Source organism: Podarcis raffonei, chromosome 4, assembly GCF_027172205.1.
Source record: "Podarcis raffonei isolate rPodRaf1 chromosome 4, rPodRaf1.pri, whole genome shotgun sequence".
Classification (NCBI taxonomy): domain Eukaryota; kingdom Metazoa; phylum Chordata; class Lepidosauria; order Squamata; family Lacertidae; genus Podarcis; species Podarcis raffonei.
Window position 1 is genome coordinate 73,591,004 of NC_070605.1, and position 20,257 is coordinate 73,611,260.

The 20,257-nt window shown below is 40.4% G+C and overlaps 1 protein-coding gene across 2 annotated transcripts in view; it reads right to left on the bottom strand.

Moving 5' to 3' along the window:
* Positions 1-20,257, bottom strand: part of JADE3 (jade family PHD finger 3) — a 34,324-nt gene that overhangs the window by 5,542 nt on the left and 8,525 nt on the right. For both annotated transcript variants that reach the window (XM_053384094.1, XM_053384093.1), the window contains exons 2-8: positions 12,748-12,807; positions 10,728-10,810; positions 8,176-8,333; positions 5,689-5,879; positions 2,871-3,082; positions 1,307-1,474; positions 997-1,113 (exon numbers count right to left, since the gene is read on the bottom strand). In XM_053384094.1, the coding sequence (XP_053240069.1) occupies positions 997-1,113; positions 1,307-1,474; positions 2,871-3,082; positions 5,689-5,879; positions 8,176-8,333; positions 10,728-10,810; positions 12,748-12,796 (978 nt within the window). In that variant the 5' untranslated portion in view covers positions 12,797-12,807. The remainder of the gene's footprint in view (positions 1-996; positions 1,114-1,306; positions 1,475-2,870; positions 3,083-5,688; positions 5,880-8,175; positions 8,334-10,727; positions 10,811-12,747; positions 12,808-20,257) is intronic.

The window sequence follows — 20,257 nt, forward strand, 5'->3', positions numbered from 1 at the left end:
TGCCGCCACACGATTTCTGTTCTCATCCTGAAGCAAAGTTCTTAACCCAAGGTACTATTTCTGGGTTAGCGGAGTCTGTAACCTGAAGCGTATGTAACCCGAAGCGTATGTAACCCAAGGTACCACTTAAATTATGTATCTGCCATAAAGCTGTGAATCCTGTATCCTGCTACTTAGTGTAGTGTCTAAGCTTTAGTTAAACCGTTTTGGCATAAGCAAAGGGCCCCAAGTGCATTATCTCAGGGATCCTGTACATTCCCTTGCTTTTTAATTTAATGTATTTTTAATTGACTGTTGTTCCTCGTAAACACCCCTAAAGGTTTTGGTGGGCCCCAAAAGGTTTACAAAAGTCTCTTTAATTTTTTTAACAAATATCCCCGCCAACCACTCTCATTGGCCCCCTATCTACAATTCTGTGATGCAAAAAGGTTGTGGGTTTTTGTTTTTTTGTTTTTTTACATTCTTCCAATACCCCAAAAATGTTTCCTTAAAATATAAAGGTAAAGGGACCCCTGACTGTTAGGTCCAGTCGCAAACGACTCTGGCGTTGCGGCGCTCATCTTGCTTTGCTGGCCGAGGAAGCCGGCAGTTTCCAGGTCATGTGGCCAGCATGACTAAGCCGCTTCTGGCGAACCAGAGCAACACACAGAAACGCTGTTTACGTTTCCGCCAGAGCAGTACCTATTTATCTACTTGCACTTTGACATGCTTTCAAACTGCTAGGTTGGCAGGAGCTGGGACCGAGCAACAGGAGCTCACCCTGTCGCGGGGATTCAAACTGCCGACCTTCTGATCGGCAAGTCCTAGGCTCTGTGGTTTAGACCACAGTGCCACCCATATCCTTAAAATATAAACACTGCTAAAGGCTATTCTGCTGCATCTGTCTTCCACCCAGCACATGAAAAAGTTGTTCCTTAGCACCCTGAACCTGTTGTTTGTTAGCATGCAATTTCTGCTCTGCAGCCTCTAAGATCACAATACAGAATTAACACATACCTGGATACAAGCACCAGTTTTCAATTTGCATAAGCTGCAAACTAAAGCCCATCTACTTGGTGGAATATGGGACACTTTGGTAATTGGTTCCATTCTTTCTGGACAAGCAATGCTTACCTAATAATAATAAAATGTATGGATTACTATGACTGACATGACCAGGAAAGAGCTATCAAGCTATTATATTTCAGCATATTGTAAAAAGGCAAATATAACAGCTACAGCAGCTAGGTGACCGGGGGAAGATTGCATTCCGAATACTTCCATGCTAGTCTACATAAAGATGGGCTAAAACACTTCTTATTCATACCTCTGGAATCCAAAGAGCACAGCTCACATGCGCCCACTTGGTGCCTGTCCTTGTAGCTTTCATGGCCCCACCTCTCTTTGGACACAAGAGACACTGAGGGTGTATACCTAGAACACAAGTACGACACAGCCAGCTTCCTTCAGGAACCTTTAGGATGCCATAGCATGCCTGAGGATAAAAACAAACTGCTGCTTTATACGACTCCATAAGTGAAATGAGACATCACTGATATATATCAGTACCAACCGAGTATTTTATTTTTTTTAAATGCTATACGCTAAAACCATTTTGGGAGAATTCAACTATTTGCCAGATGTCTGAAACACGAAACAGGGAAGGAGCTATTTCCTAACAAGTAAAGAGTTACACACATTATTAATAGATAATTAATAGATAATTCAGATACTAGTGTATCTGAAGAAGTGTGCATGCACACGAAAGCTCATACCAAGAACTAACTTAGTTGGTCTTTAAGGTGCTACTGGAAGAAAATTTTTTTTTGTTTTGACACATTATTAATAGTGCTGCACAGAGAATTTCAACAAAAAGACACAGATGCCAAAGGCCTGATCTCAGAAAGGTTGGCCAACGGTAGCTGCGTCTCCCTAACCCCAAAACCTTGCTATTTATTGTTGTGTATCTCTCTCACACACACAAAATCTAGAAAAGTAGTTCTCTGTGGCATCTAGTACTAGCATACACTGACCAAGAAAGGTGTCTGTATAGCCTAAGGAAGACTCCAGATGGATTAGCCTATGACAGTTATTTCTGGAACATTTCAGATTAATCCAGAAGAGTGCACTCTTGCATAGGAATAAATTCTAGGCACAAATTTAAAAGACCAGCTTTCCCTCATTATCTCACTGTGCACTCACTGCACCATGCTCTACTCTTGTCATTAACAAGAATCATTTTGTGAAGATTAAAAATTCACCCTTCACTTCTCCATTTTTTCCTGTTGTTGGAAATTTAATTAGATGACATCCCTAAATGTGGTTTCAGAAAAGGAAGAAGCGCGCAGCAGACAAATGCTCCAACACCACAATGGTTCAAAACCTTTCCCATAATATTTAGGGGATTTACATGACCTCTGAATACATTACTTGATCAAAAGCAATCCACGTCTCTTTTAAGCAGTCACATGTTAAATTTTACAGAGCCCTGTTGGAAAACAAAAATTCTAGACTCACTTTTTCAGAGGCTGCCAGATTTCTTGCACCTTTTCAATGGCTTTTCAGATAGGTTGTGTTGGAGCAAGCAATCTAGAAAGATTCTACAGTGGTACCTTGGTTCTCAAATGTAATCCGTTCCAGAAGTCCGTTAAGACTTCCGAAACGTTAAAAAACCAAGGCGCGACTTGCGATTGGTGCAGCCACCCTGGAAACAATAGCTGACAGCCACATCAGACATTCGGCTTCCGTTTGCAAACCAAAGCATTTATTTCCAGGTTTGCAGCATTTGGGTTCTGATTTGTTCATCAACTAAGCTGTTCAAGAACCAAGGTTCCATTGTAATCCCATTCCCAAAAGAATGAAGCATTTTCAAAACCTCTGCTAGCACTAACCTGATGCACACAGATGTTGCATTTGTCACAAAACACCATATCATTCCCATCTTCACTGTCAGGGGACCGGCACACATCACAGATGACATCTTCATCATATTCAATACCCAGCCCCTCCTCTGTCTCAATGGCATGGTTCATGTTCTCGTGACAGTGACGTTCCAGGACTTCCACCATTTTCTCCATTGTGTTCTCATCAAGCTGCCCACAACCTGCAGGAGAATTAAAGCAAAATAATAATCTGCTTAATACTAGATAAAGAAATGAAAAGCACCCTCATTTCCTAAAGCATTGCACTGACAATAGGTTGTCTCCCCCCCTCATTTGTGTGAGACTTACTTAAATTTCAATCCAAGTTTTAAAAGACTTAAGAACTACATTGCGTTAATCTGATATATAAATACAGTATCTTAAACAAATGCAGATACATGAAAAGTAAGCCACCAATTGTAGGTGGACTTATTTAAAACACTGTTATCGTGCCTTTCTGGCTTGCTATATTACTATATAAAAATATTCAAATACTAGATTGAAAGTCCTATTCCCTAGGATTCAGACAACCTGTTGTTGTTTAGTCGTTTAGTCATGTCCGACTCTTCGTGACCCCATGGACCAGTGCACGCCAGGCACTCCTGTCTTCCACTGCCTCCCGCAGTTTGGTCAGACTCATGTTTGTAGCTTCGAGAACACTGTCCAACCATCTCGTTCTCTGTCGTCCCCTTCTCCTTGTGCCCTGAATCTTTCCCAAAATCAGGGTCTTTTCCAGGGAGTCTTCTCTTCTCATGAGGTGGCCAAAGCTCCAAAGCTTGGAGCCTCAGCTTCACGATCTGTCCTTCCAGTGAGCACTCAGGGCTGATTTCCTTAAGAATGGATAGGTTTGATCTTCTTGCAGTCCATGGGACTCTCAAGAGTCTCCTCCATCATCATAATACAAAAGCATCAATTCTTCGGCGATCAGCCTTCTTTATGGTCCAGCTCTCACATCCATACATCACTACTGGGAAAACCATGGCTTTAACTATATGGACCTTTCTTGGCAGGGTGATGTCTCTGCTTTTTAAGATGCTGTCTAGGTTTGCCATCGCCTTTCTCCCAAGGAGCAGGCGTCTTTTAATTTCCTGACTGCTGTCACCATCTGCAGTGATCATGGAGCCCAAGAAAGTAAAATCTCTCACTGCCTCCATTTCTTCCCTTTCTATTTGCCAGGAGGTGATGGGCCCAGTGGCCATGATTTTTGTTTTTTTGATGTTGAGCTTCAGACCATATTTTGCGCTCTCCTCTTTCACCCTCATTAAAAGGTTCTTTAATTCCTCCTCACTTTCTGCCATCAAGGTTGTGTCATCTGCATATCTGAGGTTGTTGGTATTTCTTCCAGCAATCTTAATTCCGACTTGGGATTCATCCAGTCCAGCCTTTCGCATGATGTATTCTGCATATAAGTTAAATAAGCAGGGAGACAATATACAGCCTTGCCGTACTCCTTTCCCAATTTTGAACCAATCAGTTGTTCCATATCCATATCCAGTTCTAACTGTAGCTTCTTGTCCCACATAGAGAGGAGACAGATGAGGTGATCAGGCACTCCCATTTCTTTAAGAACTTGCCATAGTTTGCTGTGGTCGACACAGTCAAAGGCTTTTGCATAGTCAGACAACCTACATATATTCAAAGTAGCAGCTAGGATGTCAGTAATAATGCACAAAATTGATTTTTACCTGTGACACCATAGGATAGCATTGTTCATGCTAAATCATCATTAACACTAAGATGTCTGGCAGATGATCACATACAACCAAGTTTTAACGTCACAGAATAGTTAAAAGCACCAGTGAGGGCAGTTGAAATTTTTTGTTGCTCTTTCAACTTCAGCTCCACTAGCTTTTGGGCAGCGACAGCTCCTTAGCCATAGTTAAGGAAGTGGTCCAGGTTTACACACAATGCAAAGCTATGCTTGATGTTAAGCAAGGTTTATAACCCAGCTACAAACCTTGGTTAATCAGAAACTTTTACCATTGCCAATAAAGTGGACTGAGTTCACACATAAGGCTAATCCATGGTTTCATAATGTGCATTATGTTTGAACCAAACCATTGTTATAAGGAAATTGCCTCTTAACATGACAAATAGCCTGTTCAACTTCATTGAAATCTCATTATATGCCCCATTACCTTTTCCCATTCAGATTAGAAACATGTTGCTTATGAATACTACATTGAAAAGAATCTGCCACATTAAGTTAATTATTTCCCCCCTAATTTTTAAGTCTCATAAACAAGCTATCAAGATAGTGTCTTCTCTGATTTACTAGAGTGGCATAATCCTGCCTCTCTCATGGAGCCACAAAGTACAAGTCTGCAAAGCTGCCATTTTCTCAGGTCATTACGATCTGAGTATTAGCAAATACAATTAAGATCTGAGTATCAGCAAATACAATTAAGTAGGAATACTGACTTCCATTATTACCTGATTGGTATTTTTCCATACACATTGTTTTTATTACTCCTAGAGTCCTGGCATAAAATGCACATTCTTCCATGAACCAAGATGGATTTCCAAAGAATTAAGGTACAGCTTTGCTATCTTAGGAAACATATTAAAAACATGGAAGTTCCTCAAAATATCTAGATGCAGTTAAATGTCTCTGAACCATGGCTGCAGAAGAGTCATTGAATACCAACTAGAGTTATCTTTCTAAACAAACCATTTTTTTAAAAAAAAGAAGCAGCAGCAAAACAGCCTTAAATCAGCGCAGTTGACTAAAGATTCAGTTTTTAAAATTCATTGTAGCTTTAGTAATTGCACTTTTCATCACTCTCACCCATTTCAGCAAGCTCCTCATTTACTTCCTGAAGCCAGAAAATGTCCATATCATCCAAGTCATAACGACACATCGATTCTGCCAGTTCCAGAATGTTGATATAGCCAGGTTCAGTGGGCTCTTGACTTGAACAACGAATGTATTTTCTAGGCCGTGTATATAGTACTTGCTTTACTTTTTCCGCTACGACTCTAAAATGATATAGTAATTAAAGTGAGCTGTGAGTCATTTTGTGAAAGGGCACTTCTGCAAATTGGGAAGCCAGGTATTTGATGCCCCTAATTGATTATAATAATCTAGGTTACAATGGAATGCATGGGTCAAGCAAAAGTGACAATGTGCATTGGTGCATCGGGTAAGAACAGTTTCCAGGCTGAGGGTCACAATGGCCAGTGGAGGGGGCCCATGTCAAAGTAGGCATGGCCAAAATGAAATAGTGGGAAAAGGCAGAACTTACCCCTCCAACCCTTATTTCTTATTTATTTCCCTTAATTTCTTTCGTACTAACTTCCACACCCCCATTCCTTATTAATTCCCACCCCAATCTCTCCCAATACATAGGACATTTTGCCCAAGCTAGTCGAGTCTTTCCATGCTACTTCTCTCTTTTACAAACACACAGCACAACCTCTTTCTGTGTCTCTCTCTCACACACAGCATCTGCATGGGTGCATTTAGAGGAAGAGATTTGTATCCCAAACCATACTCCAGACCTGACACTGAGCAGAGGAGAGATTTAAACATCTGCTCAGGGCTGGTATCAGGATACAGATGGGGATGCAAAATTTCTGCCACACCGCCCCCCCCACCTGATTTGACTTTGCAAACAGGGATGGATGATCTGTCTCCCATTTTTTTGTTCATTAAGAAACAATAATAATGCACATCCCTTTCCCCAATAATTAATTTCTTTGCCTTCTGTGGCTACTAATCAAATTATGCGCCGGAATTGTATGAATTCACGCCCCCCCCATCCACAATAATCCATTAATGTTTCTCCCACCAGCAGCTTTTTCTACAGTTTTCCTTGTGCATCCCATCCATTTCTTCGTTTACTCTCCACCCACTCTCTCCCTCCAATCCCGGAGTCCATTCTAAACAGCAATCACCAGGTGAGCTCAGACAGACCATTCCAATGCCTTGGGCTGTTCTTCAGACGATCATTTCATTAATTTTTTTTTGTCAGCTGACAACAGCAACAGCAGAGATAGTTGTACTAATCCGGATGCAGCATGAAAATCAAACAAATTTTTAGGGACTGCTGCCCAGAAAAGCACAATTAAGAAAGGGGTACCCAGACACAAAAAGTGAGTAAACAGATAAATAAATAAATCATTTTCATGGGGTCCTTGGGGGCCATGACCTGTGTGTTAGCCACCCTTACTTTTGACCAAGGAATTCATTAGGACAATGCCATGCTGCTCACAGAGTACTGCTACACACTACAAGTAAAAGGTAAAGGACCCCTGGACCATTAAGTCCAATCAAAGGGAACTATGGGGTTGTAGCGCTCATCTCGCTTTCAGGCCAAGGGAGCTGGCGTTTGACCACAGACAGCTTTCCGGGTCATGTGGCCAGCATGACCAAACTGCTTCTGGCGCAACGGAACACCGTTACCGAAGCTAGAGTGCATGGAAATGCCGTTTACCTTCCCATTTATCTTCCGTATTTATCTACTTGCACTGGTGTGCTTTCGAACTGCTAGGTTGGCAGGAGCTGGGACAGAGCAACAGTTCACCCCATCGCGTGGATTCGAACCGCTGACCTTCTGATCAGCATGCCCAAGAGGTTCAGTGGTTTAGACCACAGCGCCACCCGCATCCCTATACTACAGGAGCACATGCCAAAAGCCCATTCCGAACTATCAGCAAACCTCTTTCTTACACTCAAATATAGGGATCATTAAAACAAAAACAAAAAATAAACCCACAAAAGTAAATTCTTTATTGAACAACCACACAGATAATTTTCCACATTGCCTGATGTTCCCTCTTGAGTTGTGACCATATCATACATCAGAGGAAGTAAAGAAAGCCCAAATTACAATGGGACAAAGGTATTTAGGCATGAGCAACTACCAAGCAAATGTATCTGGTGATCTTTATATACCTAAGACTAGCTCAGGTTAATACACCCTCAGCCAGTCTACCACCACACCCAACTTTGTGTACTCCACAAAACTGTCTCATATATTTGGAAAACTGCAGTGGACATCATCCACCACAACCGCTGGAACAATACTGAGTTATGCTGAAATAATGAAGTATACTACCTCTTTGACTATGTGGTCAGAATACATTTGTCTGTTGTGGACCTTAATACTTCTTTAAAAATTGCAGCCTCACCTGATCAAAAATCTACTCTGTGCAACAAAAGTAGTAAACGATTAATTATTGTTTATATGACATCAATGCTGCCCAGTATATTCATATGGCTACCCCAAAATTAAATGTAGTTCAGTCCCAACAACTATTTATTAAAAATTACCTGAGAGAAGGTTGTGGAATCGTGTCTGGGCTGGCTGGGACTTGCACACCCTTTTCCCATTCTTGTTTCCATGTGTCCGCAAAGAGGTAATATTCATCTGGGTTAATATGATGAGAATCTGGGAGTTTCATGGCACTAATGAGATCCTTTCGAAACACCTGCAGGTGAAGGCAAAGACAGCATTAATACTTGGGAAGAAACAGTCCAATAACTTATTTTTCTTCTTCTTCTTTAACAATACAAATTAATAATGTACAGGAGCCTAATGATTATCCAAGATGCCATGTTAAACAGTTGTCAGAACCATACTGATCAAACCAACCCCTTTGCTGCCAAGCATAAAGGAAGGAACACATAATTCCCCAACTATTTAGAATCATGGGCTGCTGCAGTTGTAATCAAAGCAAGTGGACCACCCTGTTCTGCTTTACCACACAAATCCTAGAAGGTAAAGCGTGAATGGGATCTTCCAGAGTTATGTAGATATGGGATCTCCCCTAATCGTAGATACTGAAACACCTACAGAACTGTGGCAACTTCCAGCTCTGGGGAGGTCCAGAATCCAAGTAACTGCAGGTGACCAGGAAAGAGACAAGGAGAAAGTAGAAGACTTGCTCACAACTTGGGTGGTTGGGTGGGAAAGTTCAATCTGTTAAAAGTTGTAACAGCCTCTAGCATCTACCCTGGATTGCAGGAATGTTGTCTCTTCCAAATCCTGCAACCCTGCAAGTTGCAAGTGAAGATTTAATTTCACTTTAGCAGTATGGTAGAATAGAATTTGTTTGTTTTGATACTCTCACGCTCAAAGATTTCAATGGATAAAACTAACTCCAAATATTAAAAAAAGAGTGGGCCCAAAAGAGCTTGCATTTAACAGAACAGCTTAAAGGCAAATGAGACACCTACCCATCACTGTCATCTGCATTTCATCTGTTTTCAGAAGTAACTGTAATGGCATTAGGCATTCAGCAAGTAATTTTCCATTTCTGAAGGGTGCTAACCCCTGAACTTTCATGCTGAACTTTTTTTTTTAAGGGTTACATAAGCTTAAGTTGTCTGCCAAGTTCTCCAAGGAAGTAGCTCAACGTTAAAAGTGATCATTTAGGCAAATAAAACACATTTGGAAATAGTCAACTAAACAGTTGGGCTAGTGCAACCACTTTTAGCTGCACAATGTACTTTTCTGGCCTTCTCTTCTCCTGTTCCCGGATCTACTCTGGAGAGCTGGGGAAACCTGGAGCAAATTTAGGGGGTGCACAGGGAGAGGAGAGGGTGGGGAAGTTACACTGTCCAACTAAAAATCACTGCGCTACCGTAACTGTTTAGCTGAATACCGCCCATTGTGCAACCAAGAGCAGGAGCCTGCCACTGGTCCAATCTTGACATAACACAGCCAATCTACCCGTGTCCCTCACCTCCCATGCTCAACACAGGCATAGGGCTAGCCTAGCTGGACAATGGGGCAGGATTAGCAGCACAGCCCTGTTTCTTAATCTACATGCAGTTCCCTCTGTCATGCATAAAATGCCTGAAGGGGGCTTTTGTTTTGCACTTTAAATCAGTATCATCTTTCCTCTTTGTGTGTGTGTGGGGGGGGGGGGGGTTCACTAGGACCACAGAGCAGAATGAAAAGAGGTTATAGCCCCACTATGCAGGGCAGTTCCAACTCATGCCCTTGTTTGTTATTTCTAAAGTAAAAACAATACACATTTAAAATGTGCAAGCATTTATAGACTAGTTTGGCCCTCTGGGTAAGAAGAGACATGCAGTTCCCAAGAAATAGGGCAATCCAAATTTGTCCCATAGATATGAATTAAAGGAAGAAGATATGTAGGTATTTGGCCTGCTCCGGCCCATCTTTAGGGTAAACCCAGAACAGGGAGAAAGGATATGTGCAATCTGTATTTTTATACATTACTCAGAGGTTGTGCATTTAAATTTTTTTCAGAATTATGTGTTTGGTCAACTTGTATTTTCATAACTCTTGTTTTCAGTTCATAGTAAGAGAAGCCAAAATTGAAACTGTGCCTAAGGTAAATAGGGGAAGAAGTACCTGGGGACAGTCTTATAACATTAGGGACTCAAATACTTCTAAGAAAAGTGGAAGCCTTAATAGCTTGTGCAGAAGTTCGCCATTGCCCTATAGTCATATTCCAGCAATAAGGAAGAAGGAAAGAAAACACAAGAAATTCTCTTCAGCAGCACCTGCTACCTCAAGACCTCAATTTCTCTTCAACTGCCCTTAGATTATGACCAATTTTACTACAGACCCTAATCTTTAAGCATAGATGGGCTTTAATCCCATTGAACTCAAATGGAACAAGTTTGTTCATTCTTCCTTCCTTCACCTATAAAAGGGAAACAACATGAATGAAGAAATCGTTGTGTAACAGAACTATCTCCCTGCTCCCCCTGTGCTACCCTCAAAATCTGTCCCCAAAACCTCAAGAGAAAAATTGAGGTTTGTGTGGGGAGAGGGGAGAAATTCTTCTTGCAATAGTGAAAAAAAATGTAGTTGAATAGCACCCCAAGAATGTGAGAATTACTCTCACCTCAGCAGGTTTCTTTTGTTCATTTGCTGGTGTTTTTGACTTGCTTCTGTACTTGGAACAAAAGGAGAAAGAAGTAGAAGGACCTGTATAAACAGAGGAAAAGATGGAGACAATTTAAATGCTGCTGCAACACCAGGATATTCATAAAAATACAGAGAATTGCATGCCGAAATGGTATCTTAGGCAACATAAACTAGAAATTTTGCTTACAATTATGGGTCTGTTTTTCTTAAACAGTTGCTTCAACTTTTCAAGGATAAGTATCCAATGGGACAAAACAAGTTGCTCCTGACTACCCAAACTGTATAGAAATTTATTCCATGTATGTGACTACAGCGGCAAGAATGTTACTTGCCCAAAAATGGAAAGAAGAAGAAGTCCCAGCAAAAGAATAATGTATACAAAAACTTATGGAATGTGTAGAAATGGCAAAACTTACCGGAAAAATAAGAAATCAAGATAACAAACTTTTTATAAAAGAATGGAAATGGTTTATTGAATATTTACAAATAAACTGTAAACAGAGAAGAATATTGGCGGGATTACTGTAATAACCTGTAGTTTTTAATATACATTTAAAGCAGATGAATAAATGAGTAAATTAAGTTAATTTGGATATGCAGAAAATATAAAAAACAAATTTAAGGAACCGCAGAAAGAGGGGGAAGGAAGTCAAGTTTTGAAATGCTAAAATGATTGTAAAATTATGGAAATGTATAAAACTGAAAATCATAAATAAAATAATAAAAATAAAAATAAAAATAAATGTTGCCTGTGTTATATGGATACGGGTGGGCTACTGAGTACTATAAAGAAACACAAAAGCCTCTGAATGACTCATGACAGCAACAAGTTGGCATGATCCACCCCAAGGAGGAGTTATGGAATGTTCTGAATTCTGAGATACCTTCTGAAAATTGATTATAAACAAACCGTAGGATGGTTTCGTCTACTGACAATTAGATGAGCAAATGAATATGGAGGAGAGAACAGTTTTATATCCTAGAAGCAAACAGTGTTGAAATAAAAGCAAGGTAAAAAGGTTAAACAGGAAACAGGGACAGGAGGACAGAATTGGACCATCTTGGCTGCGAGGCCTGCAAGACCTCTGCTTCCTGCCTGGCTAGCCTCTTTCCACCTGGCCTGGGAGGGAAGAGCCCTGACTGACTGACTCCAGCTACAAAAACTGAGGCTGCTGAAGAGGCCAGAGGCCATTCAGTTTGCTGTGTTTTCACATTAACAATACATAACAATTGTATACACAATGCCACCCTTTATATACTTTCTTCTCAAAGGAGAAGTTGTTTCTAAGAGTTGTTTTAAAACCAGAGATTTAAAAGGTACATATCCCAATATTTCTGAAATACAATGAAATACAATTGGTTGCTGAACTGAAACACTGCTATAATAGCATCTGAGCAGCAGAAGGAGTAGGATACCTGTAGTTGTTGTCAGAACAGATAATTGCTGCAGACACACAGAAGTTTTAATACCCAGGACACCTTGTTTGGAAGCTACTTTGTGAACTAGACTTTCACATGTGGAAAGGAATTGTAAGTAGCACTGAAAAAGGCCCGTTGGGAGGGTCTAAGTGGTAACCTTTTTAAGGCTCTACAGACACAAAATATTTTACTTAGCATTCATCCCAAAGTATGAAAAGCCTGCCACAATCCTCAAAGATTCTCACATAGAGAAGTGCAGCTAGCACATTATCAGTTTAGAAAACAGAGGCCTTACAATAAATACTAGCTCTCTCTTCAGGCAGAATTATGCACCTTTTACATTCTAAATAAAGATTGTTGCTAAACAACCACATTATTCTTCCCAGCGTTGGGTTTCTTAAGTTTCCCCAAGCCCTCTCTGATAAAACTGAATACCACAATGAGCAAGAGAAAATGAAATCAGACGAGAAATAAAAAAAGAAAAGCCATAAAAAAGTGCAACCGTTTGCCCTCAAACCAGAGGAGGAAACCACAGGAAACAGTGACAGATCAAAGGAAGACTAGATCACACTACTTACTTTCATTGTCTGAACTGTCACTGCTGCTTAGATGCCTGTGGCGTTTCATCCTGACGCATCCTAGAAGAGAGGAGAGAAAAGATATAGTTGGTTAAATCCATCGCATGCCGTGAAAACACACACAAAACCATACACAAATTAATGCTGCCTGGAGGAATTGTACCCAAAAAAAAAAGGGAAAAAAGAAGGATTTTCCAAAGGGAGCTTTCCAGCATACAGTGTCAGATCACAAGCTACTTATTGTAATAAACAAGCAGTACTGAGTGAGCCACTGAACCTCAATGTGCTGGTTAAAGATGTGTATCAAGCAAAGTCAACCTGCGACTAGATTAATAGGATTCAGGGCATTTAAAGGGTGAGGGTATAACTGAGCATTCAATCTTCAGCAGGAAAGTCAAACACTGAAGAAAGTTTAGTGCTTATAACTTCTATATACAAATTATCGTAACTACTGGAGTGCCCTTTAGATGTTATAGTAGCAGCATGCGGCCTGCTTCATAATGGGTTCACCACCCCACATGGCCATAATGGCAAAAGCAATGCCACCACATGAACAGGGGCAATCACAAAGGTCATTACTATGCAACTTAAAAAAAACATTCTACTCTTTGTCCCTGTGCTTATATCTTCCATCCAGGCAGACTTGCTTAGCTGATCAATACATGTCATAGGATACCAGCAGGAAACGTGTTCACAAATCTAAACCCAGCTTAGTTCTCCTGCCTATGGATACCTGCATCTACCTGCCTGGGTGCAATGAAATCAGTACAAAAGCAGAATCCATCCTCAGTTGTATCTGGTGAACCTAATCTTGCTTGTGAGTGCTGACTAGTTATACCAGAGTGGTTTCGAAGAAACAAGGATGTGGCATTAATCTTTGACAACACTTTCCCCCTCTGCCTATGCCATTGGTTTCAAGCAGTAAAAGGTATTCAATATAGAATTACAACAAGTGGCGGGTGAAGGCTTTCTTCTTCCAGCAGGCTTTGGGGGATTGTCTGCTTTCGATTACAGTGGTACCTTGGGTTACAAACACCTCAGGTTACAGACTCCGCTAACCTGGAAGTAGTACCTCGGGTTAAGAACTTTACCTCAGGATGAGAACAGAAATTGCGTGGAGGCAGCAAGAGCCCCATTAGCTAAAGTGGTACCTCAGGTTAAGAACGGTTTCAGGTTAAGAAGGGACTTCCAGAACGAATTAAGTTCGTAACCAGAGGTACCGCTGTTTAGGACAGGTGCCATCCTTTGTTGTTGTTTTTTGGTACTTGTTGGTATGTTTTAAACAGATTTTATATAGTTTTAATGCTCCCAATGCATAATTGTATTTTAATGATTGGCTTTTCTGCTTTTAGTGGTTCTTGTTTTTGTTGTAAGCTGCTACGAGTCCCATCAGAGAAAAATGCAGGGTATAAATAACCAAATAATAAGAATAAACATCCACACTACTATCTATCATCTTGATTTAGGATAGCCTCCGCTTTCTTCCGATACACAAAAAATGCCAGGTCTTCTATCCAGATCTCCTTGCTTGCCATCTTCCATCTGATAGTGGCTGGCTGAACTATAACGCCTCCCTTCCCCATCCATTCTCACCATTTTTTCTTAATATGGTGGAGGTGGCAGAAATCCTATCATTTTCCCCAACTCTTAAATCTTACCCTTGATTATTTAAATTATGACCTATATTCAGCAAGGCAGACACTCATATGCTGGTAGTAAACTACCATACACTGTGAAAAGATTCTAAATATAGACTTGGCAACCAGCAGCCCAAAATAGCAGAGGCAGAACAAACACCACAAAGCAAGTAGCTTACATTTCTTTCTAAATATTGATTATACTTTTTGTGTTATTACATGAGGTTCTCAGAGGTCACCCTCCCCCCATCCGAAGGACTGAATTGATCCACACCTGCTCCTGTAAATGGTCACTTTCAGACAATTTTCAGAGTCCCTCAAAATTATGTTTCATAAAGCATTCCTAACCATACCTAAATGTCAGGGAGGAAAAAAATAAAAACAGACTACACCTCTTAATATGGCATACAACCAATTCACAGTATTGAAATAATAGTTTCAGCAGTGTAATAATTCAAAATGTAATTCCTATTGTAAAATGTTATTAATGAGATGAGTTATTTACAGAACCTTTTTCCACATGGCTGCTGCATGATTTTTTAATGTAGTGCATTAATCCTGACCATTAGAAATCCCATTTTGATTTTATTCAAAAGTTCCTTTGCGTTTCCAATGTCAAACTATTATGAGGATTCCGGGGGGGGGGGGGCAGAGACAAACACATATACGTTAAACAGATTCAGCTCCAATTCTGCAACATTAACAAGACATTGAATAAATTCCCACAAAAACCATTCTCTCTCTCTCTCTCTCTCTCTCTCACACACACACACGGGTAGCATCTAAGATGGCTCTGAATGATCTCTTTTAAAGTTTTATACTACAGTGGTACCTCAGGTTACATACGCTTCAGGTTACAAACTCCGCTAACCCAGAAATAGTGCTTCAGGTTAAGAACTTTGCTTCAGGATGAGAACAGAAACCGTGCTCCAGCGGCATGGCGGCAGCAGGAGGCCCCATTAGCTAAAGAGGTGCTTCAGGTTAAGAACAGTTTCAGGTTAAGAACAGACCTCCAGGACGAATTAGGTACTTAACCCGAGGTACCACTGTATCTGAAAAAGGTAAACCTCAGGTAACTCAGCGTCCTATCCCTAAAGAAGAGAAACGGACTCCTGTGCGGCTCGGATAATCTATTTAAACTATGATCTATGTTTTAGGATGTAATTAGCTGATTTCACCATTGATGTCTTCTACTAATTTATGAGTAGAGGGCGATGTTTATGTTACAAATTTATTGTAATGTATGATGTTGGACTTTTGTTTTTGTTTTGCTTTGGTTCTTGTCTGTTTTTTGTAAGTCTTGGAGGTTTTAAATTTGGAGGTTTAAGTATATTATGTTGGTATGGGAAACTGTTGTGTGATGGGCCAATGGCCATAATAAAGATCAATACCAATACCTCAGGTTAAGAACTTAATTCGTGGTCTCGTTTGGGTAGAAAGGCAGGATATAAATTTAATAAATAACTAAATATTAACGGAGGGTAAAAAAAGGTAAAGGACCCCTGGATAGCCAAGTCCAGTCAAAGGTGACTTGGGGTTGTGGCACTCATATTGCTTCAGGCCGAGGGAGCGGGCGTTTGTCCACAGACAGCTTTCCAGGTCATGTGGCCAGCATGACTAAACCGTTTCTGCCACAACGGGACACTGTGATGGAAACCAGAGCACACAGAAATGCTGTTTACCGTCCTGCAGCAATGGTACCTATTTATCTACTTGCACTGGTGTGCTTTCAAACTGCTAGGTTGGCAGGATCTGGGACAGAGAAACAGGAGCTCACCCCATTGCGGGGATTCAAACCACCGGCCTTCTGATTGGCAAACCCAAGAGGCTTAGTGGTTTAGACCACAGCGCCACCTGCGTCCCTTAAAAATATTAACTAAGCGCATCATAAATCATGATCTGGGATTATGTCTCAATCTCTGTGTTGAAGGGATGTGTTATCTACAGTTAAAATAAGGCTGCTGCATTTGCTCATCCTCTCAGCATAGATGGCTAGAAACCTTCCTCTAGAGGCATAATTAAGGAATAATTAAGGTTCAGACCCACTTCAGCTTGATGACTGAAGCACTCCACAGAGCTGAACACTAATCAGGAATACACACCATTTGGTCTTTGGTGTTAAATGAGAGCACTGCGAAGAATGTGGCAGCACCAGGCAAAAGAAAGATTGATTCTCTGGAAAAAGCATCCCTGCAGGAAAATTTCTTTATGAAGATTTACATGGATGTATCTGTTTCTACAAAGGCAGAAAGATACTAAAGGAAACTGGCAGATTCTGAAGACACCCAAGAACATACATTATGGGACACCCAAGTCTGAAAGACGAGCTGGAGGTATCATAAAGCTGCATCTGAACCACAAACAAAAGCCAGTTTAACTGCCATAACTTCCTCCAGGGAATCTTGAAACTATAGTTTTGTGAGGGTGATAAGAATTCCATTGGAGATCCCCAGCCTCCTTCTAGAACCTAGGATTCTACTGTTCCAAGAGGCAGCTATGGCAAACTAATTCCAACTGCAGAGCAGATATTACTATACCAATTTTCTCTGTCCATAACTATGAGATTAAAGCAAAGCAAGCAATGCATTCACATAGCAAATCCTTAAAGTTAAATCACGTATTACAGCAGATGTTGCATACTTGTTGAGTTGTCTTATGGTGCAATGATTCACCTATGACTGTTACAGTGAATGCCCAGCCCTGCTGTGAATACAGGACTTGTACTAAAAATGGTCACGGCTTATTTTTATTTATTAAAGACATTTATATACATCCCCGCATATTGCATGGCTGTTTACAATAAAGACTTCCTGCCAGCGCTCCAGCTATTTAAATTCATGCCAGCCCTCTAGCAATTTTCCTTCTTTCTAGGAGTACAGGAATACCAAGGAGGCCTCAGAGAAAGAGAGTATGGGCCCCTCAAAATGGAGATGATTATTTTTTTTTTTTGCAGCTGTATTTTGCAACATGACCTTGATGCAGTAATAATGCATTTTTATACTGAACCGTCCACACATAATTCTGCTTTATTAGTTGTTCTGTGATGCTCCCCCAGTTTTAGAACATTACTGTCATCCGGAGGGGCACTCTTGCGCTACAGCACAACAAAAACAGGGGGAAGTAAAACCCAGAAGATTTATAGTATGAGAAGTTATGGGATTTCAGCCTCAAGCTATAGGACTTGCACAGATTTGAAAGGAAGCAGAATGTCTGCCTTGAAGCTTCTGCAGGCACAAACACTTATCAAAAGTGGGATCACATATAACTGCTCAGATACCATCATGAGCACATATCTTCATTCATGCACTATAAAATGAACATCTGGGAAAGCCCTGTGACTTTTAGTCCCCAGACCCTTGTAGGCTTATCACCTTATAGCACAGGCTTCCTCAGACTCAGCCCTCCAGATGTTTTGAGATTACAATTCCCATCATCCCCGACCACTGGTCCTGCTAGCTAGGGATCACAGGAGTTGTAGGCTGAAAACATCTGGAGGGCTGAGGTTGAGGAAGCCTGTTATAGCACAAGACTGAAGCAAGTCTACTTAATCAGTTTTCTGTTTCTCCAATGATACCTAGCCAACAGCCTGATCTCATCCATGCTGCCATTTTGCTCTCTATTGTCTATTGTCCTTCCCTCTTTATCTGCCAATATTTTTTACCCCATGTCCGTTCCTATGAGATTTTACTCATCAGAATACTCTGCTTTGGCGACATTGTCTTGGGCCATGCTGAGCCACTCCTTCTGCCCGCTAAGAATTGCAGTTTTACTCAAGAGTAGACTCATTGAGAGTAATGCACCAAAGTTAGCCATGTTAACTGACTTCAGTGGATTTGCCATGAGTGGGGCCAGCGGTGGATACAACACTAAGGGAGCTGTCAGCCCTTGGCTACTGCCTGGAGAGGCACCAGCCTGTTAAAGAAACCCAACGAAGCTGTAGGTGTTGCCACTGCAGTTTTTTCTTTTCCCCAGCACACTCCAAATTTGAAAACGGTAGATGGTACTTGAAATTGCAACTTGAAGGTCTGTTCTTAAATTACACAGAACTGAGATAAGAAGTTATATTGCCGATTTCCCCCATTTCCACTGCAACGTGTGGCATCTCACCTATGAGAATATCTATATCCCTACAAGGCATGGATCTCACCGTAGCCATGACCCACAGGTACTCATTACAATAAGATTCACAATTGCCTTCTATAAAATTTAAAGTCTTTATATACTGTGTGTGTGTGTGTACACCCCCAACCCCCTCTACAGGTATGTGCTTTTATTAGCTAAAGTAGTAACTGAGACGGAACAGGAAAGAAAGGGTTTTTCCTCCAAAAAGGGGATTTCTCAAAAGCAAAACCTTGTAAAGTTTCCAATTTTCTGAGCATTCAAGTTCAACAAAATGAACTTCACAGCTGCTGATTTTAGAAAAGCAAGTTGCATTTCTGATCACTACATTTCTTTTATTTGACAGATGTGTCTATAAAAACAGGCACAGAGTGAGCCGCTATTTTTAATTGTTCTGAGTAGTTCTGACTCTGGGGATTTTTATTTTTATTTTAATCCTCTAAACTTTGGGGTATTGCTTTCAACTATACACTTTCAGGGGCATGACCTAGAGTTCATCATGCCTTTCCAGTCCCTTTAGGGGATCCATTTCCATTTAGTCATCTTTTGATAATTGGGGCACTACTCCCAAATGCGTCATTAAATATTTAATAACCAAGACACGATTCTTCCCTGTTTTCACACTTATCCTTGTATTAATACAGAATGCAGCCAATGTGCAGTGCTTTATAATTTATGTTAAAGTGGTTGTTCTAAAGAGTGTGCTAGATAAATTAAAAACATGGTTGCATTTATTTTAAAATGAAAAAAGCCAAAACTGCCCACAGAGCCTGGTGCTACTTGCATAAGATTGCAATGGTAAATGACGTAAAAGAATGCACCTTAACTCACCTCTGTATAAGCAAGCATTTCTCCAAATATCTATAAAGGAAGTTCTTCCTTCATTTAACTCTAGCACACTTCAGAGGCATCGTAGCTGGAAACTCAATTAATCCTCCTAGCACACTGATTATCAAGTTCCACTCCTTGGCATCTATAAGCTCAGTTAAGGCAGCAGCACAGTGGAAATGTAAAATCCAACAAAAACTGAATTAATCAAAGCCCCCAAAGTGTGTAAGAGATTAACAACAGTTTAGCTATTTGTTTGTAACAAAAACGAATCTCAGTTGAGGGCATATTTAGTAGAAATATAGTTTTAAATATGGATTATATATCCATATTCTACATTAAAAAATACTCAAGTGGTGTAAAAAGAAAAGGAAAGAATGTGAAACATAGTACAACCACAAAATACATGTTAGAAACATGAAGCCAACAAGAATTAAAAGTTGCAGAAATAAAATAGACTAATTTGGGAAGGCCTTGGCAGAAAAATAAAGCATATAGCCAACATTTTTAAAAATAAGAATCTTGGGACATGCTTCACTCTATTCACAACCCTAGTCATGATCTGATATAATAATGTGTTAATCCAAAAATTTATTATAGATAAACAGATTTTTTCTAATATAAAGGAGAACTGCTTAAATAATGCTCCATAATTAGTATATGTAGTTTACCTATTGACATAGCTCCTGAGGTAAACTAAATGTCACTGAGTCCTTTAAGGAAGTCATTTTCTGCCTTCTAGGAACCTTTCCCATTGTGATTTGTCTGCTGGATAAGCAACTGCCATGAAAACTTTGTAGGTTGCAGACGATTCTGGGGGGTGTATGCGTATGTTCGTATCCCATCCTCGTCGCCAGTGTTAAGTTGTGGGTGAACATATCAGACGACACAGCTCTTGTTTATTCACAGGCCAGAACTGAACTGAA